The 21,870-nt window shown below is 34.6% G+C and overlaps 1 protein-coding gene across 2 annotated transcripts in view; it reads left to right on the forward strand.

Moving 5' to 3' along the window:
- The window catches only part of KIFAP3 (kinesin associated protein 3), a 177,713-nt gene that overhangs the window by 125,490 nt on the left and 30,353 nt on the right, over positions 1–21,870 (forward strand). For both annotated transcript variants that reach the window (XM_040451611.1, XM_040451612.1), the window contains 3 exons: positions 189–274; positions 14,698–14,887; positions 20,676–20,775. In XM_040451611.1, coding sequence (XP_040307545.1) covers positions 189–274; positions 14,698–14,887; positions 20,676–20,775 — 376 coding nt within the window. The remainder of the gene's footprint in view (positions 1–188; positions 275–14,697; positions 14,888–20,675; positions 20,776–21,870) is intronic.

A 21,870-nucleotide genomic window follows, 5' to 3' on the forward strand; every position in this document is an offset into this window, starting at 1 on the left:
TATTTCTATTAATGAAATGAAATGAAATGTTAAATGTTTATGGTCAGCTTTTATTGATGACTCAATTTTAAAACTTGAAGTTAGATTTCCCGGGGCAATTTGAATTTAGAGAAATGTGAGATTTTTCTAATATCCTTGAATAGGCTCAATCTCAAACACAATTTGCATCTTTAACCACTTTTATTCAGAGGCTCCAGCGTATCTCATTGACCTGATGCATGATAAAAATAATGAAATCCGAAAGGTCTGTGATAATACTTTAGATATTATAGCGGTAAGTAATTCTTCTTCTTATGCAAAGTGTAATAATAGTCTTTATTTGGTAGAAAAGAAAACTCTGTACATCTTTTTAGAATTTGGCATTTAATATAAATGCAAATTTGTATTTTGATGAGTCTCTGAAAATACAGTGATATTAAATTCATATTTTAATCATTAAAAAATGATTAAAGGCTTTCAGCCTTTAGGCTCCTTGAAGAGGTCTACATGTCTCTCAGAATCATTTGTTTTTCAGAGAAGTTATTACATTGGAGCAGGGGTTTGATGAGAATTTCTACCAGAATTTAATAGTCAGTTTTGCAGTTTGACCATTAAACTTTTTTAATAAGACAAATGTTATATCAGTTATTTTTTCAGTGCTTTGATTTTTGTCATATGCATACACTTGTTTTGCCAGTTGCTTTGGAATGATGAAACATACAAAAATCATGTTATTCATGACCTTAGAAGTTTTGAAAGGATGTATAACTGAAGGAATATAATCAGAAGGGTGATCTGAGTCCTGGATTAGAAACTTGCTCTCTGTACAGACTTTTTTCAGAAGTCATGCTCCTGCTGACCACCTAGTCTTCTGCCTGGACTTGGGCCTTGCACCTGGGATGTGCCATACACTAGATTACTTTAAATGTTTTTCACCTGTGGCATACACAAAGTGCTTCCTTCTTTGAACTGGATTTATACCTTCTATTTTGGCTCACTTGATAAGAAGTTTCTTGAATATACCCTATTCAGTAGTTTTCAAAGTTTAACTTAAGCTTTTTAAATGATCAGAATAACATTTTTAATGTTTGTTTGTTTGTTTGTTTGTTTGTTTGTTTGTTTTGAGAGAGAGAGAGAACACATGGAAGCAGGAAGCAGGGAGCGGGGAGGGGTGGGGAAGAGAATCCTAAGCAGGCTCAAGCATGCTCCAGGCTGTCAGCGCAGAGACCAATGCAGGGCTGTCTCATGAACCTTGAGATCATGGCCTGAGCCAAAATCAATAGTCGCACGCTTAACCGACTGAGCCACCCTGGCCCGCCTTAGAATAACATTTTAAAGAATCAGTTAACAACTTTAGTAGAAGTCCTCTAAGTTGGCATTTATGCTAGTGATTTCATTATGAAATCAGACAGTCACTATCAGGTACTTCCTTGCCAATTTCCTGGATTTTATTTCAAAATTCATCTTATTTGATGTCATCTATTTTTCGGATTGGACTGAGTATATCATTACTGGCTTAAAACTAAATGAGTATGTTGACATTTTTAGCTTTGATCTCTAAATTAAAATAAGGAAACTTTGCATATTAAATCCTTATTCCAGTAAGATGTTTCATACATGTAGACCCCTGGTGACAGGGTTTATGAATAGAGAATATTTATTTTCCTAGGGAATAATTTCATGGCTCATATACTATTTTCTAGTAGATCACTAAATTTAGTGTTGTGTATAAAGTAGGTAGTGTAAGAAAAAACTTCCTCAAGTTCTATTTGTGATTATCTTACCTTAAGCAATGAAGAAGGGAAAGAGATGTCAGTTTGTTAGAGAATGCCTTTAGCATACTTTTAAAATGGTCTTATTTGAGAAAAGTAGATGGAAGGCAGTAATGTTTAGATATGTTTGGTATAGAAGGTAAATTTGTGATAGTTCCAAAATGCCAGCTCAGTCTCATTATTAAAAAATTCAGTATAAAATATGAATATAAAAACATTCCCAATAATTTCTAAACTCTGGGCTGAAATCTCTCATCTTTTTTTTTTTTATTTTTTATTTATATATGAAATTTATTGTCAAATTGGTTTCCATACAACACCCAGTGCTCATCCCAAAAGGTGCCCTCCTCAATACCCATCACCCACCCTCCCCTCCCTCCCACCCCCCATCAACCCTTAGTTTGTTCTCAGTTCTCAACAGTCTCTTATGCTTTGGCTCTCTCCCACTCTAACCTCTTTTTTTTTTTTTTTTCCTTCCCCTCCCCCATGGGTTCCTGTTAAGTTTCTCAGGATCCACATAAGAGTGAAACCATATGGTATCTGTCTTTCTCTGTATGGCTTATTTCACTTAGCATCACACTCTCCAGTTCCATCCACGTTGCTACAAAAGGCCATATTTCATTTTTTCTCATTGCCACGTAGTATTCCATTGTGTATATAAACCACAATTTCTTTATCCATTCATCAGTTGATGGACATTTAGGCTCTTTCCATAATTTGGCTATTGTTGAGAGTGCTGCTATGAACATTGGGGTACAAGTGCCCCTATGCATCAGTACTCCTGTGTCCCTTGGGTAAATTCCTAGCAGTGCTATTGCTGGGTCATAGGGTAGGTCTATTTTTAATTTTCTGAGGAACCTCCACACTGCTTTCCAGAGCGGCTGCACCAATTTGCATTCCCACCAACAGTGCAAGAGGGTTCCCGTTTCTCCACATCCTCTCCAGCATCTAGAGTCTCCTGATTTGTTCATTTTGGCCACTCTGACTGGCGTGAGGTGATATCTGAGTGTGGTTTTGATTTGTATTTCCCTGATAAGGAGCGACGCTGAACATCTTTTCATGTGCCTGTTGGCCATCCGGATGTCTTCTTTAGAGAAGTGTCTATTCATGTTTTCTGCCCATTTCTTCACTGGGTTATTTGCTTTTCGGGTGTGGAGTTTGGTGAGCTCTTTATAGATTTTGGATACTAGCCCTTTGTCCGATATGTCATTTGCAAATATCTTTTCCCATCTTTTTTTTTTTTTTAATTTAAATCCAAGTTAGTTAATATATTAATATATAATGATTTCAGGAATAGAATTCCGTGTAAAGTCTCTCATCTTAAACGGGAATTTTCCCCACCCTGTGTCTACCTTTCTTTTCTATTCTAGATGGCTGTCCTAGCTCTCTCTTTCTCTCTAGAACCAATGTTTTGAAAAAACTGTCTACATATTACTTCCTTCATTTCTTCAGTTCCCCTCATCCACCTTTCAACCTATATGAATTCTAGCTTCTGCCTCCTTTGTTGCACTGATATGGTGCTCACTAAAGTCACCTGGCCTTCATTTTTCTAAATCCAGTGAACATTTTTAATCTTCATTTTACTTTGTTGATCTTACTGTCGTTAAAGGAACTTATAAATCCTAGTCAGAGTTAAAAATGTAAAATCACAAAGAAAATTATTTTAGGTTATTACATTGTTGGTAAGGCCTCTAAAGAAGAACAATCAATGAAATGAAACTGCTGATATATCAGCTACCTATATATGGCTCCCTAAGATGCGTCTGATCACTTGGCTTAGTATAACAAAAATTTGAATAAGTATTCTGAAGGTTCACCTAATCACTCTATGACTCTCTACACGAGATTTAACAAAGTAAGTACTTGATATGATGCCGAGTAATTTTGGACTGTTTCATTTCACACATTGGGAAACTTTAGTCTAAAAAGATATTTAGAAATAATAAACTTATTAAACAGAATATTTAAAGATATTTGTGTGTGAATTATATGATTTAAAAGTCCTGCTCTGCTACCCAACTTCATCATATTCACAGCTGAGTTTCTTAGAAGAAAAGAAGTAGTCTAATATAGATGATAAAAGGGCTAGAAACACCCCGCATCCTGCTGGAAGAATGTTTCCTTACGTTTCTGCTACTATACACGTATAAGTGTCCAGGCCCTGGTTCAGTTTTGGCCTGATAGTAAGGAACTGCACCATTTCTCAGAACTTTTTCTCCCCTTCTCAGTTGGGTAAGGGTTCTGATCTTCAACTTTGGCCTCTATGATGTGACAACTTGGTCTAATAGAGTATTGCATCTAGAATACAACTAATTCTAGTTCTTTCACTTACTAAATAATCTCAGACATTTTATAACTTTTTGAAGATTCAGTTTACAATGACACTTTTGAGGATTAGTGAGTTATTGTTAGCGTTAGAGAAAATACATATGAAGCATCTACTACATGATGGTCACTCTCTGTTTTGTTCAAACTACACCAAAACTCAGACCTAGTTGAGAAGTTAATTTTTTTGTGGTTTATTTTTGAGAGAAAGCAAGTGTACATGTGCGTGCACATACACATGGGGGAGGAGCAGAGAGAGAGGGAGACAGAGAATCCCAAACAGGCTCCAGCTGTCAGCACAGAACCCGATGCGGGCGTCAAACTCACAAGCCATGAGATCATGGCCTGAGCCAAAATCAGGAGTTGGATACCTAACTGACTGAGCTGCCCAGGTGCCCCGAGAAGTTTATATGTTGATTAAATTCATGGACCAACATTTTCTTTCCTTGGTACAGTTAATTATCTATGTTATTTTCTGTCCATTTAAATATTTTAAATGGTATTGGAAAATAATCTGTTCACTGTTTGGATTTTAACTGTGGAAAATTATTTGGAGTATGTATTTTGGCCAGATATATTAATATCACTATTTATATTTTAAGATTATTCTACAAAATGGCTGAATTTGGCATTTTAAAGCTCCATGTCACAGCAATTCTAAATAGGGTAATTAACCAAAAGGCCTTGATTAGGACAGTGTGGTAAACAGGAATCTGCCTCTTCTAGTGTATAAGTGCCTTATCTGTTAAATTACCCACATTCTGAATCTGCAGTAACTTATTTTAATTTGGACTCAGTTTATCGGCTAACCTCAGACCAGAGTGACACTCCTACCTGTCTAGGCCTCCTTATTTGGGAGAAATTTGAGGAGTGGGCTTTTTTAATGCATCAGTAAAATGACAGCTTCTCAGGTTCACTTGAGACATAGCTGCCAGTCCGGTTCTTTGAGCTCAGACTCTATTACTGATCATGACTCAGGGTGCTATTTGCTTGTCCTGAATCTTTTTCAAGAGTAAAACAAGAGGAAATTGGCTTAATTCAAAACAGGAGAAACTTTGATTAGACACAGCAAAGATGATGAAACACTAGAAATAGGCTGCCAAGGGAGAATGTGAAGCCTCCATCCAGTAAGCATTAGTAATAACTACATAACCAACTTTCTGAAATAGTTAGAAACCTGCCTAGAATGGGAGTGGATGATCTCTTAAGATTCTTTTCACCACTAGGCTTTGATATCCTAGTGTTCTCAGCATGGCTGTGTTCTAGAACAATAATAAATAAATAAAAAAAAAAAAAAAGAAAGAAAGAAAAAAAGAGAGAAAGAAAAGAAAAAGAATGAGAATATTTGTAGTTTAAGGCAATTTATCTTTAAGAAAACAAACTTCATTTTTACTAGAACAACATGGAATAGTTAAGAAAAATTCGATACCTTGTGGTGCTTGGGGAAATATGCCTTCTGCTGTAAAGAACTTGTCCCCCCAAATTATGGAAATGTTACATTAGTGATGATTTGTTTAATGAATTTGGGCCTAATCCCTCAATTGGCAACTTAAAACAGATGTGGGGTGGTAGTACTCTTTGTACCTGGAGGGTTATATGGTTGGTGATGTGGTCTCTATGGCCTCACGAGCAAGTTGTCACCTGTCCGACTAGGCCTTACGTGTAGCTTTGGGAGGCAGGGATTGGAGTAGCTGCAGTGAGTAGGGACACAAGGAGAGGAGCCTAGCTTCGTTTTCCAAGGGGATATATGGCAGTTGATCGTTGTCTCTTGTCTTCCAAGCCTTGGGAATCCTGAAGGGAAGAACAGAACCCTCTACACATAGAGAGCTTCTAAAACCCCAATTAGATTTTTATCCTTAAGTACTTCCTCAACTTTGCATGAAGCATTTGAGGACCTCAGGAATTCTTTCCCAGTTGGTTAAAAAAAAAAAAAAAAAATCCCTCCCCTGACATTATTGGGTTGTAAAACATTTAATACATGTTTATTAAGGACGTACTGTGTCAAAACACTAAGGCACTGGGAATATAAAACTCAGCAACACAAAGTCCCTAGAATACAAAAGTTTACATCCTAGACTCTAGAGAATACAGGGTACTGTCATCCAGAGGTGAACTTGCCTTCCAGGAGCGGTACTACTCTATGGCCCTATCAAAAGATGTTCTGCACTAATGGTACATTGTATCTACAAGGTGTTTATGGGAAAAGGGATGTCCCTAGGTTCTCTGGTAAAGGATTAATGTCTGTTGTCTTTCTGACCAGCCACAGGCCCCTGTGATCTGATACTAACACAAGTTTGTGTCACTGAGATTTTGAAGGACAGCCCTTTCTCTTTTAGTAAGTCTGTGATCATGGGCAAATTGTGTATATTTTAGTAACCTGGAATTAATACCTAGTTTTGGTATTTTAAACTTGAAAAATTAGGTGCTGTCTTTATTCCTGGATAGTCAAAATTATATTTAATAAGACTGATGTTTTAAAATGAGATAAACCATTGTAGGTTTACATATAAACTCTAAGACATCAATTGGTATGGTCCCCACAAAAATTGCCAGGCCAGCCTGTGTCCTACAGAAGTTTATTAATCTTGCCAGCAAGGGAAAGCAGTTTAAAAAGATGCCTTATGGGGCGCCTGGGTGGCGCAGTCGGTTAAGCGTCCGACTTCAGCCAGGTCACGATCTCGCGGTCCGTGAGTTCGAGCCCCGCGTCAGGCTCTGGGCTGATGGCTCAGAGCCTGGAGCCTGTTTCCGATTCTGTGTCTCCCTCTCTCTCTGCCCCTCCCCCGTTCATGCTCTGTCTCTGTCCCAAAAATAAATAAACGTTGAAAAAAAATTAAAAAAAAAAAATAAAAAGATGTCTTATGACATCTTGGAAGGGACAGTTGGAGAAACTTTCATAGGATTAGATTAGGATTAGATTAGAACCGGGTTAGAACTCAGGTTATTTCAGGGCAGGCTTTCAAAAGCAGGGAATGGGTGGGGATTGGGTAAAATGGATAGACAGCAGTCAGTTTTAATTGACTTACAGGTTGAGTATGGGCACAGAGCAGAGAATTTTTAAGTGAGTAGTTGACAGAAAACTAACTACTGAGGTGTTCTTTCCAGAACAGGTGGAGTTGGTTCTTGCTTCTTTTATAGTTTTGGTACCAGTTTTCATTGGCTCGGATTTGTAAGTGAGATTTTTTATTTCTCAATTCTATATAATCAAATTGGGTTTAGAGAGATAAGTTTGGTTATCCCTCTTTTGGAGTTCATTTTTATATTGTATAAACCTGAAAGGCATAAATTTAGGATGTTCTTCTAGCTCGTTAGAATATAGAGTATATATATGTATGATATGAATGTGATTGTATGTATATGAATGTATATGTATTCCTTGCTAGCTTTATGCATGTTGTTGCTTTATTGTGTGTGGTTTTCTTTTGATTGGCAATACTGGATTCAAAAGAACCCAAGCATAGTACAAAAGATAAAAATCATAATTTCTTAATTAAATAAATTTCATTTAGTTCTATCTTTAACTTTGTGGCCTGACTGAACATGATATTTGAAATGATATTGCACAGATGAGCCTCCCCAGCACTTTAAACAGAGGTCAAAGAGAGCATTATATTTGAGGTCTGGTTAGAAAATGTCATTCATAGTCAAGACTAAAGGACAAACTTGGGATAGTACTGTTGAGAAGTAGGTAGTATGTGCCTAAAAGTCAACAGTTCTGTTATGTATGTGTTTAATTATGTGTATATCTATATTTACTTATCCTATACATATCATTGGGGTAAGTATTTTCTACGATATAAAAGGCATCTGTTTAGCGACTATTACCTTAACCTTAATGAGCAACTAAATTACTCTAGATCTGCTTTAATTTAGTATGAAGAAGTGTATTAAATAAACCATATTACATTCTCAATTAGGGGGCTGTCACATTAAAGGAGAGAGGAAAATCTGTTTTCCATCAGCTGTGTTAGAACACAAAGCAGATCTATGTAGCTCTATGTTATCCTATAGTGTGTTAATCAGATACAAGGTGTGACGGAAGCCAGTTACAAAGAGTTTTTCTGATAGTGAACAGGCTCTGATAATAGGCTGGGTGAGGCTTCACAATGTTTCTATGGTTAAGTAGTAAACAAAATGATGTAGGACTTCAAAAAGGATGGCACATTCCATTTAAAATCAAACCATAAGTCTTTCATGACACGTAGTTTTTATGGAAACTGAGTGCTTAAGATCATGTCAGGAGCTGAGAAGAAAATAAAAAAGCATGTGTACCTTTAAATACAAGACAAACTCAAGTCTCAGAGCAAGGCTATCAGGGTACCCTTTTTGTGAAAAGAAGTATTTCAAAAATGAAGAAAAAATAACTGTATTCCTGGTGTATTTCCACAACAGCTTGATAAATTTTTATGACGTTCTTGGCTGTGGTTGAGCAGTAACATCCCTGAATTCCCAGTTATTTCCTGACAGTGGGGGAAGGGGATACTTAAGAGGGAAGGGGATTTGGGTGAGAGGGGTTAGGAAGAATAGATTTTAATTGATATATGTTGAATTTATTAAATGTTTGACAGTGGATATTCATTTAGAGTTGATATTTAATTTTTAAAAATAAACTCCTTAGACTGCCAGTATTCTTCAGTTTGGGGGGATAATTATTTCAAAAGCTTTATGAAATAAGGGTATTAATCATACATTTTTTTGTTTATAGAACGTTAGAACTTTAGTAAATCTTACCTAGATTTGTTTCATTTTAGAAATGAAGAATTTGAGACCAAAAGGTATTAAAATGCCTTTAGAAGGTTGTTCGTATCAGACCTGGAAATAGAACCCAAGTCCCCTGATTCCTAATCCACTGTTCTTTGTTTTATACCATACCGTAATACCATCAATTCCTATAAATTCAGACTCCGAGACACAAAGAAACTGGCTTTGCCATGGCTGTTGAACTCTACTCATTGAGGTTAGATACAGAAGATAGCTAAGTGCTGATCCATTGGAGCATGATAAAGCTTTTACTGGTTTTCACTAAAATGGGAGAGAGAGGAATTAAAAAAATAGTGAGAGGAGGTCCAGGGAGGGGCACACAGAGAGAGATGTTAGGGCTGGGGAGCTGTTACAAATATAAGGTTGTTAACATGTTTTGTCTTGGATAGGTAGATCTTCATTTTGAGATTGTCTTTCTTACATTTATAGTCTTAAAATGGTCTTTCTTCTCTAAGTCAATAATAGGTAGTAGTTGATTTACATATAACATCAGTCCCCCAAATTTGTTTTTGAAACTTTTCTGAAATCTAAAACTTGGGACCACTGTACTAAATTTAGTACTAAATAGACTCTCAACAGGCATAAGCTAAAATAATTGATTTTTAAGAAATCTGGAACATAGGGGCGCCTGCCTGGGTGGCTTAGTCCGTTAAGCGTCGACTCTTGATTTTAGCTCAGGTCATGACCTCCTCGTTTTGTGGGTATGAGCCTTGTGTCAGGCTCTGCGCCTACCTAGATTTCTCCCTCTCTCCCTCTCTCTGCCCCTCCCCTGTTCACACTCTCTCTGTCTCTTTCAAAAATAAATAAATAGATGACAGAGAGAGAGAAGGAAGGAAAGAAGGAAGGAAGGAATAGGAAAGGGAAGGAATAGGAAAGGAAAGGAAAGGAAAGGAAAGGAAAGGAAAGGAAAGGAAAGGAAAGGAAAGGAAAGGAAAGGAAGGAAAGAAGGAAGGAGGGAGGGAAAGAAGGAAGGAAGGAGGGAAGAAAGGAAGGAAGGGAGGAAGGAAGGAAGGAAGGAAGGAAGGAAGGAGAGAAGGAGAGAAGGAAATAAGGAAAAGAAAGTAATCTGGACCATAAAAATCAGTGTTTCAGAGACATAAAAATCAAAACCCAGCATTTTAGTTGTGAAATAGTACTATCTCATTTTCACTAATGTTGACTATTAAGGAAAAGGAGAAATCAATTATTTAAACAAATACTGTGTTCCTCATTCCATGCTTCATTCCAAGATGCTGTATTTGTTAAACATTCAAATACCTAAGGCCATATTATCACAAACTAGAGAAAACTTTTATGGTACAAGTACTACATATTAATAATGTCTCATACTTAGCTTCTAAATTTTAAAAATACTTTTAAAAAGTATTTCCTAAAGTTAGCTATTAATATTGGACTTAAGAAAGTCATCGAAAACCGATAGTGTATATAGAGTATTAGGATTCTAGCTAGCTAAAGGTATGGGTATTTTTTTCTATAATTTTCAGCTTTCAATAATGAAATAGTTTTATGGTTATAAATATTTCAAAAAGCTATGTTATAACTTCTTGAGATTTTAAGGGCTTGATACTGGTTGGTCAAGGGTTTTTGCCATTTTCTTTGCAATGATCTATGACAAAAAGCCACACATAGTTGCTAACGGTTACCTCATGAAAACTCCTCTTGTCATTGTAGTGGATTCATTATAGTAGGAATCTGTAATCATTGGATCATCTGCAAAACATAGTTTTCTATATCTTAAATGATTAAACAGCTTGGTACAGAATAACCTATTTTGTCTCCTGTTTCCTGAGGGAGAAACTGTTGTTTTCTAAAGACCTAAGACAGCCATAGTGTTTTCATTGCGATCCTGTAAACAATAATCTGCACATTAATCATTATGTTAGTAATAGAAAATCGAATCTATAGTTTTATAGTACAAAAATACTTAAAAATTTTTATTTTTAATAAAATGACAGTATAATCTGCATCATTGCTGCTATACTCTTGGGCATTATAATGTTAAGATATGCCTTGGTTCTATGAGTTTATTCACTCATAAAGTGACCAAAGAAATATGGTGAAAACTGTAAAGGAATTCAGATTAACATAAGGTAGTCTAATTACACTTAGTGCTAGGTCTGTGCCAATTCACTGCCTTGGAAAATCAGCTTCCCCAAGACACTAACAAATCAAACTTTAGTATCAAAAGTTAGCTGTAGATGCTTATGGATATTTTTGGTTTGTGTGTATGGACGTCTGTCAAATGGATAGATAGTCTGTGGATAGGTGGTCTTTTTTATTTTAGAAACTAAACCTTGTATGTGTAGGCTCATTAATGAGAACATTGCTCTCAGCTTGAAAGGTGATAAGAGGCTTAAGTTTGCAGGGCATTTGTGAAGAAAATAGCATCTTTCTACATTTATTACTGTACTTTTATTAGAATAGGGAAATCTTATGAGGAGCATGTAAAATAGTAATGCCTAGAATAAGCATGATTTTTTTCCCTTGTGCATAGCATTATTTACTAGATTAAATACACTTTATGGATATGTAATTTACTTTTTAAATTATGTTTATTTTTGTAACATTTCACAGAAATTTGTAAGAGGCAAGTTTTGCTCTCAGTGAAATAGCAAACCCCATATTTTAATATGTTTTGAGCACTTGACTAGGTTTTATATCCTGTTCTTACACTAGGAATCCTTAAGCCTGAACCTAAATTAAAACAATCAAGTCATACATCTTTCTGTCATCTTTATTGAACACTTCTTCATTCAGATAATCAGATTTAAAGTATTTCTATCAAAATAAAGTTAGTTTCTATCAAAATAAAGTGCCTGGGTGGCTCAGTCAGTCAAGCTTCAACTTCGGCTCAGGTCATGATCTCTCCGTTCGTGAGTTCGAGCCCCACGTCAGGCTCTGTGCTGACAGCTCAGAGCCTGGAGCCTGCTTCCGATTCTGTGTCTCCCTCTCTTTCTCTCTCTCTCTCTCTCTCTCTCTGCCCTTTCCCCACTTATGCTCTGTCTCCCTCTCTCAAAAATAAACATTAAAAATTTTTAAAAAGTAAAGTTAGTTTCATACCTCTTGCCAAGTGAAACAAACTAGTACTCACAAAAGAAACAGTACCTATCAAATTAGCTCCAGTATTTAATGTAGATTTAATAGGATTATAAGGCATAATGATATTATAAGGCATATTCTGGGAGTTTTGATGACCTGTAACTAACTTATCTTTTAGAAAAAAAGCCAATTAGTATGGAGAATTTCTTCCCCAAAATACCATTTTACTTTTTTTTATGCATTAAATTTTTTTACCTTAATGGACAATAAGTTCACCCTTTTTTTCTGTAAGTATATGTGATCATTCTTCTTAAATCATCTAGCCACTTCTAATATGATAGTAATATATTTTTGCAGCCAACTTTGCAGCTAATACATTCACTGTGCTACATAGGGAACCAAAAAGTATACTTGCGAAGTCATGAATTTTAAAGAGGTTCAAAATTATATTTAGCATTTGGGCTAAATTATTTTAAAGCTAATCACACTGCTCATACTACATAATTAGCACAATTTAGTATTCTAATTTTGGAAACCCAAAGTGAACCACTGAAATTGTAGCCAATGAAACTGCTTGTAACAACTGTGCCATTATTTTTTCAACTCCCTCTTTCCCTAACATCCTTCCATGTACAGCCAGGTCAGAGAGAACATGATTGAGAATATAATGTGTTATGTAATATACTTAACCAGACCAGAGCCACTTCTCTCCCATCACTGCTTGGTCAACAACTCAACACATTCATAGACTCTTAGAGCTGAAAGTTGACCGTGGAGTTCATTTATTCTCATTACTGAAGAATCCATTCTACAGTGACCCTGACAAATACTCATTTATCCTCTGCCTTTTTCACATTGCTAGCCCAAGGTTTACAAAGCTGTAATAGCCACAACTAGCAGTGTGCACTTGATCAAGTTAATTCAGTGTTCTGGAGCTCATTTTCTCATTTGTAAAAAGACGATAATTAATAGTACCTAATTATAGTACCCACCTAATTCAGTTAATTAGGTACTTCAAATAATGTACCTTCTTCAATTAATTAACAGTATTGACTAACATCAAGTGTTTTCAATATAGATTTTCTAAATGCTTTACGTGTATTATGTCATTTTATCAGAAGAACTTACATGTGATCAGTAGATGAATGATTGTATAAATTATCATATTTATATGATATGATATGATCTACTCACTGTAAGCATATCAGCAAGATGGCATTTGGATTTAGAATTTATTGTTTATATCTAAATTGTCAATTTCAAATGTAAGTTAAAATTGTAGATTTAACTCGGAGTAAAAACTTAAGCAATTTAAATATTGAAATTATTATAACAAATGGATTAATACATGTTTATTTTTAAAATAAAATACAATAATGTTTATAATCGCTCTTTCATACAATTAAATTTTAAATAATTATATTAGGAAATAGATTGAGAACTAATAGGAATGTTAATATTTAACTATCAAAAAAGAAAGCTTAGGGGCACCTTGGTGGCTCAGTTGATTAAGCCTCCAACTCTTGGTTTCAGCCTGAATCATGCTGTCATGGTTCATGGGATTGAGCACCACGTCAGGCTCTGTGCTGACAGTGACAGTGTGGAGGATGCTTTGGATTCTCTCCCTCTCTCTCTCTCTCCCTCTCTCTCTCTCTCTCTCTCTCTCGCTCTCTCTGCCCTCACCAACTCACACTTGATCATTTGCGCGCTCTCTCAAAATAAATAAATAAACATGAAAACAATTTAAAGAAAGCTTAATAATTAGGACATCCCAGAAATTCCTTCTATGATGACAGTTTTTTACTTGAGCCTCAGCTTTCTATGAAAATTGCTCGTTATTTAACTACAATGTGTATTTGGTACACCTGTTAATTATCATGGTCATCTTGACTGTTGGAGGACAGTACTATTGCCTGGCACCTTTCCAACTCTTTTAGATAACTATAAACAAAAATGTTAAAGATATGGCAGAGGAATTTAAAACTAAGACTCTAGAGTTATAATGACAAGAAATACCTGAAATCTTTTTTTTTTTTTTTTTAATCTATGCCATCAGTGGTACTGTCCATCCATTGTTAAGTGAATACACTAGTCAGAATAACTACAGTCTTTGGGAAAAGTAGGGAGCTAGATAGGTTGATCTGTAGCTAATAATAACTTGCCTATATAACTTGCCTATATCAGAAATGTTCACCAAGGAGGTTCTCTGTGAACAAGTATTATAGATACAGCAGTGAAGAAGCCAGTCTTGCTCCTCGGGAGTTCATGATCAGAGGAGGAGACAGACATTTAAAGAAATAATTATGACTAAATAAGATAATGTTATTTTGTGGTTGAAACAAAGTTAAATTCTGTTATTTTAATGGTAAACCATTTCAGTAGTTAGGAGACATTCTTTTCAAGTGCTTTCTTTCCTATTAAGAAGTATTATCTAAAATAAGGTATCATGAAAGATTCCATTTTGATGCTTAACCACCTATCATTAGTGGTTACTAACATTAAAGGTAACTATTGCCACAAATTTCTTTGGGAGCTGAAGTCTGACTGCTTACCTAAATTCTAGTAATAGAGAATTTGTGAAGTTTAAACTTTTCCAGTTTTTGCCGTTACCATTCGCAATTGGTAATTCAAACAGATGCCTTTAACGTGCGTCTTTAATTGGTTTTATTGATTATTGTATAGAATAATTCTGAACGGGTATTTTTAATGTTTCCTCTGACCCAAATGAAGAATCTCCAAATTATTATTATAACCTGTTATCTGAGGGCCAGGGGAGTAACTTTATAAGCTTATGCAGTAATACTTGACTCTTTGTTTTCAATAGGAATATGATGAAGAATGGGCTAAGAAAATTCAGAGTGAGAAGTTCCGCTGGCATAACTCCCAGTGGCTAGAGATGGTAGAGAGCCGTCAGATGGATGAGAGTGAGCAGTACTTGTATGGTGATGATCGAATTGAGCCGTATATCCATGAAGGAGATATTCTCGAAAGACCTGACCTTTTCTATAACTCCGGTAAGACGGTAACCAAGGAGAAATTAAACAGTTTGTGTGCTATAAATAGGGATTTTGGTCTACCAGCCTTGCTCATTCCCAAGCTTTGGAAGCACTTCTTATGATATATACATAGACTTCTCCGAATGATTTCAGAAGTACCATCCATACACACCATACAAACCTATTAACTCACCATTATTTTTTTCCAGTTAGTCTTGGATGTGCTCTCCAGAAAAAAAGGTTGTACCTAGGAAAATTAATTACTCTTAGTTTATTGCTTTCTACAATGTATAACTTAAAATGACATCCTCAAGGTTGCTGATCTCTGTTGAAAATGTAATATTTTTTCTCTATCCTGCATTCATTTAAATATGTAACTTAACTAATTTATGTTTTGTTTTCTAACATATTTCATTTGCACAGTCTCATTTTGCCATGGGTTTGCTTTAGTCTTGAACTAATAAACTCGCTTGGTTGGGAAGATTTAGACACCTTACAGTAATATTTTTTTTCCTTTGAACTCTGCTAGTGTTTTCAGGGTAAAATTTAATTTTTACATAAATCATGCATATATTATAACTTTGTTGATTCTGCTATACTGCCTTTTTCCAAGGATGAGTTTGGCACAAAGACTGGTAAGCTCTTGCATATTCTGGTTTTTGAAGTGTTGCACTGTTGCCAACATTAATATTACTTCATTGAAGTCATTTAGTTGAGAGGAAGAAAGGATTTCTAATTAAGATCTGTAGCAGATTGGATATAAAAAGCATCAAAGTAATTATGTCTGAATTGGTGGCTTACTTTTTCCCCCTGCTATGTATTCATTCACACTTTATTTTCATAATTTTGTTTTGTGCAGATTGCCCATAAACTATATTATTTTTATATTTGATATAGATACTAGAAGCTTGTAAAATTGATACTTTACTTTAAAAGTTAAATGAATTTCTTCCTAACCAAACTCTACAGTAGTTATGAAATACTGCTTTGTGTTTTAAACCAGATGGAGTAGATCATTAATTTCAGCCAACCAGAATGTCTTAGTTCAGTAATAGCAAGCAGCTGTTCCTTACATATTCAGATATTCATGAAGTGAAATGATGTAAAATATATATGATATAAATTTTTTTGTTAACAGGAATCAGAATGTTTTGGAATCAGGTTTCTTGCTTTGAAGATTGATAGCTAGTTTTCAGTGTGAATCGATTACTAGTTTCCACAACTGAAACCACCTCGGTATTCAACTTTGTTTTAGTATAATTAGAACTTCAGGACAACTTTCTAAAAAATTATACTGTATTCCCAAAATTGATTCATTTACATTAACCTCTTAAAATGAAAATCATAAACATTTTTCTGAGGTGTTTTATAATTAAAATGTACAACTTCTGCTTTTGTGGGAGATCTGAATTATATATATATATTTTACATATCGAAGTTTAGAAATAGCCACAGCTGATGGAAAAAAAACAAATTTAAGCATATGAGAAGTGGAATATTATCATTAGATATCCTCATGGTTGTTTTTTAAATCCCTGTAGCCTGATGACATGGTAGACATTTGATAAGGGCGATTACATTGCTGTGAGTTTAAAGATAAAGATCTCATATCAAGCCATCTGTATTATTTTAGTCCATTGAATAGTTCGACTAAATGAGTCTTTGTGCGCTCTTTCTCCCTCCCTCCCTCTCTCTCTCTTCTCTCTCTCTTCTCTCTCTCTCTCTCTCTCTCTCTCTCTCTCTCTCTCTCTCGATATGTGTCATTAAAATTTAGATAATACCAGCCTCTTGTCTTTTATTGTGTGTGGTTGTATCTTCAGAAACATCAGGTAAATTTGTAAAACTGCAGATTCATTTGAATGCTTGAGCCATCTTATTTAAGTCTTTGGTCTCCATGGAACTGTAGGGGTTTCCGATAAAAGCAGCCTTAGTAGCTTTTAGCCACAGAGGTTAAGCTAAATCACCTGTGATTCCCTGGGTCTTGTCTCTCACTTTAAGATGAAATAGCATTTGCTGCTTCCTAGTCATTAGTATTGCCTTCTATATTTTCAAACTATTAAATATGTCAAAATATGTGTTTTCTCTCTTGCTTTTATTTTTTTAAAGGATCTTGCTGTTGTCCTATGAATATAGGAATCTAGTATCTCCTTTAGTTACAGTATTTTTTTCTTTAGAGTCTAAAATTATTGTGATTATAGTCGCTGAGTAATTTCCTCTTCCATCATGAAAATGCTGCTTTTTGCTGAAAGCAAATTTACCCACAGAGAAAGTATTATTTATAAAGCTGAATCACTACTACATATTTCTAAATGACTTTTTACTTTGTTTTTATTGTTTATCAGTTTGCTGAATCTTATTCTTAGCATTTAATATGTGGATATATTTCTGGAATGTGAAGTTGACAGTACTTTGTTTCTATCTCAGGATTATTGTAAAGCCATAGTTTTATAATAATAGTTTATACTAATAGTTTATATAAACTATTTTCATAGCTTTTGTGATATCTCTTATCAGGTATAGCCCAATAAATTATGGTTTATCTTAGTCATTTCTTTCTCTCATTCTCTTCATTACTGATACCTATTTTCTGCCACACAGCCACAATTTCATTTTTGCCTAGTTCACTAAGGAGCCCAATGTTATGTTTTCTCTTGACTTAAAAAAATAAAGTTTATTTTAGTAACAATATATAAGAAGATATTGAGGTTTTGTATTTTTTACCTTTCTTCACAATGTCTATAAGTCAGTTTTTTAACTGACTTTCAAAAATCAGAAAGTTCATAAATTACCTGTGCTAACAATAAATGTGCTTAGATCTCATCTTTGTTCCAGTACCTACTCCATTTTACTCATAGTCCTATTATCATCATTACTAGGAGCATCTCAGAAAGGTGTGTTGTATAACTGTGGTCTAAAAGGTTTCATATAATTTAATAACCTAAATGGGTATAATGCTCTACAGCTTACAAAGTGCTCTGGTGTAGATCATCTCGGTCTTCTGTTTGTTCTCTGGTAGTTTAAATGTTACCTGAAATTCTTTGGCTCCTTATTGCTATCTTTGAATCAGTGTTAGAGTAGGAGCTTTGGAAGGGCACTCTTAGATTTATCTGGACTTGGAGTCAAAAATATACAATTCCTTTTTATCTTTTCTATAAAAGAATTAATTTGGAATGCAGAATGCTGAGAAACAAACAGGGTAGCTCCAAACTACCAAAGTTCCAACTTCCAAAGAAGTTGAGGTGTTTGAGTTGAGGATTTTATTTACTTAGGGTATAATTTAATTTTTATTCCTCATTCTAGTAAAGAAAGGTTGCCCATATTATCAGAGCTGCCTAAATTTTGTTAAGGCATTAAAGGGCACAAATAGAAGCTATAGTTTACTGAATGAATTGCTGTGCCCTAGAATTCTTAGAAATTAATTTCAGAGGTATAAATTTACTGTTTCGTACTTACATAATGTCATGTTTATTATATCATCCTTATTGTATTCTGGGTTTATAAAATTGCTGACTGATCTTTAAACTCAGACATTTTTAGCTTGATCTCTATTTGATGAGCTCCCAGTTTGTAGTCTCCTGTATTCCATTTAGCCTTTTGCTACTCTTTTTTCCCTTTGAAGACAATGGGAGCTCCGGGTCAAAATGAAGATGTTGAGAAATTGACAACAGTTTTTCATTTAATTTCTTCTTCTTAATCTGGCCTACTTCATTAGGTCATGTAGTATAAACTTTTAAAATTTAATTCCAGTATCTTATTGTTTGTATTTATTTTCTGGGTGTTAGAATCTTTTATTCAACTGGCAGGCTGAATATCTTTGTATTCATTTTCGAAGTGTGATATGTATTTTATCTTGGCATTTTACTTAGCTATGTTCCTCTGAAATTGGCAGGTTTCTTAAACCTTGATCTTCAGTTATTTGGTTTTAATTTAACAGAGGAATTTGTTGATTTTTGTGATCTTAACCTTGTTCATTTTGGCCATGCTCCTGAGAAGTCTTCAATCCAGATAAAATTGTTTTTTTAACTGGTTAACTGTCAATCTGTTGTGTCCTGGCAATTTCCATAATTTCATTTTTTTATAACTTTTTGTGTTTCACTGGTCTTTTGATTTATTAACATTTAGAGGACAGAGAAACTGGACTAAATATTAGATACTTTTAAGCTACCTCTTAAGCATTTAAAATTTACTAAAGCAATAAGAGAAATGCCAAAGATATTAACACTTCAAAAATTATGTAATAATACAAATCTTTAGTTTGTGAATGTAACAAATGGGTATATGTAACAAGTAAGTATACTTGTCATATGGAAGTACAAATCAGCTCACTCATTCATTTGCCGACACTATTACTTAATTCTGCCATTCACTTGATTTGTAGTAACTTTACTCTTCAAACAGATTTTGTCATTTAATTGCTACCTATCTTTCAAGACTCAAATCAGTTATACTGCTTCCTCCCTCCTCTCCAAGTAAGATTTTCTAACCCGTGCAGAAGACAGTAATCTCTCTTTAGCTTCCTCTGCCTCCAGCACTTTCAGTACATACATTCATTCCTGTTGTATATCATTTATTAGTGAAATGTGTTATTTAATTGCATCTTAAGTGTTTGTCTTACATTTCACTTAATCTAAAATTCTTAGAAACTGCAATTTTTTGTATTTCCCACAGAACCTAGTAAAGTGTTTTATGCAACTGGTAGGTGTAAAATGATCATCTGGTGACTAAACAATTTTGCTTACTATGTGCCAGGTTTATAAACAATGTTGTGAGTATGACCTAGCCAATATTTATCTATAGGTCACTTAACAACCCAGGATACTTTCAGAAAAGGAAACTTTAAAAAGCCTGAGCCCTTTGCAGATAATTATTAAAAAGCCATATACTGAAATATATTTGTTCTATGCCTATGATAGTCCTGACGCCATCACTTAGAACCTTTTTCCTCAAATTCTTTTCTTATTCTTAACTTATTCATCATTCTATCAATAGTACGTTATCTTATTGCTTAGACTGGAGCAAATAAGAAAGTAGTATCACTCTAAAATCAACAAGAAGTAATAACAAAGACTTAGATATAGGAAAAGAAGCACTTTATAAGCAAAGAAAAAGAACTCAAAAACTAAAAACTAAAAAACTACTAAAACTAATGAATGAGTACAGTAAGGTTGTAGACACAAGATCATTATACAAAAAACAATTGTACTTCTTTTTTTTAAAAAAAGGTTTATCTTGAGAGGGGGAGGGGAAGGGCAGAGAGAGAGGGAGAAAGAGAGAATCCCAAGCAGGCTCCACACTGCCAGTGCAGAGCCCGATGCAGGGCTCGAACTTGATCACTAACGCTGAGATCATTACCTGAGCCAAAATCAAGAACTTAACCAAAATCAAGAGCTTAACCAACCAAGCCACCAGGTTATTTAATGTCTCCTTGTCTGTATTCATTTTGTTTCTCTTAGCCTGGACCATCCTTACTGTCCCTTACTACCTTACCTCACCCCTTATCTTTTTTCTTTTTTCTCCAAAAACTATTAAGTCCCTTGAAGGCAGAGATTGTCTTATTTATCTCCGTGCTAGTATTGTACTACCGCATAGTAAATGCTCAAGAAATGTTCAGTTGTGCTGCGTTGTTGTGAGCACTTAAGTGTATATGGTCTTTTGCTCATATTTCCAGCGAGAGCAGCATGTCGTGCTAACATTTCTCTTTCCAGATTAAACATATAGGTTATTTTCTTCTGTTGCTTGATAGAATAGTTTCCTTCTTATTCCCTACAAATATGTTTCACTGGTTACCAATTTTCCTTCTTTCTAGATGGATTAATTGCCTCTGAAGGAGCCATAAGTCCAGATTTCTTCAATGATTATCACCTTCAAAATGGAGATGTAGTTGGGCAGCACTCATTTCCTGGCAGGTAAATAGTCATCCAAGAAAAATCTAATATATGGTGCTTCCCTTGTTTTTGAAAGGCTAGAAATCTCTTCACTTCCCATTTCTCTATCTTTTTTCATTAAAGAGGAAAAAGTCCTCAATATTTTCAAGAACATGCTTGTTTTATTTTGAATTAACTTATGAAGTCACATATTTTATATTTAAAAAATGGAGATGGCAGATCTGAAAATAAAAATGCTCCATCACTTTGGAAAATACAGGCTGTCCATTGAAATACTTTTGCCAAATTAATGAACTCGGATTGTTTCCCTAAGTGCTCCCCAAAGCCAGTAAAATACAAGAACACGATTCATGTATTTTAATAATTATTCAAACTTCACTTTAAAAGCTGATTAAATTAAAGACTGTTCTTCCCTGCATGGCATTCAAGTAAAATATTTAAGAAATATATGGCATGCCAGTGTTGTTTTACAATTATAATAAAGATTCCCCTGGCAAATATCCTACTTCATTACTGGTATCATAGATTTTTCAGATGTTATCAGAAAGTATGTACATTATTTTCTCCTTCCTATCATTCCTAGAGATGCAATAGTTTGTTGAAATTTCACATTACACTGGTTCGATGAATGTTTGGGGTCTTGTTTAAATTATTGATTTAACTTCCTCTTCTAAAATTCTACTTTTCATTAATATCAATTATTTTCTCTTTGAAGGATGTGTTTAATGTTTACATGAAAGAATGCAGTTGTGACCAATATGTTATGATTTTTAATGATACTGCAAGCAATATTGATCATTGTGTGTAATCTATTTTATGAATATCCATCATATTTACTTTAACCTGCACAGCAATGTTTTAAAGCAAGTATTATTATAGCCATTTTACAATTGAAGAAATCAAGGCTCTAATATTTTAGCTTAAATGACCAACTATCACAGGTAGGGTGGCAGAGGAAAAATTTGAACTCCAGTCTATATGTCTCAAAGCTTATATTCTTTCTGGTAGATCATGATGCCTAATTTGGAAGAAAACACAGCATACTATAGTGACTTTTAAGTGTGTGTGTGTGTGTGTGTGTGTGTGTGTGTGTGTGTGTGTATGTGTTTTTAACCA

The sequence above is a fragment of the Herpailurus yagouaroundi genome, unplaced genomic scaffold, assembly GCF_014898765.1.
Source record: "Herpailurus yagouaroundi ecotype Mexico unplaced genomic scaffold, PumYag 205, whole genome shotgun sequence".
Lineage (NCBI taxonomy): Eukaryota > Metazoa > Chordata > Mammalia > Carnivora > Felidae > Herpailurus > Herpailurus yagouaroundi.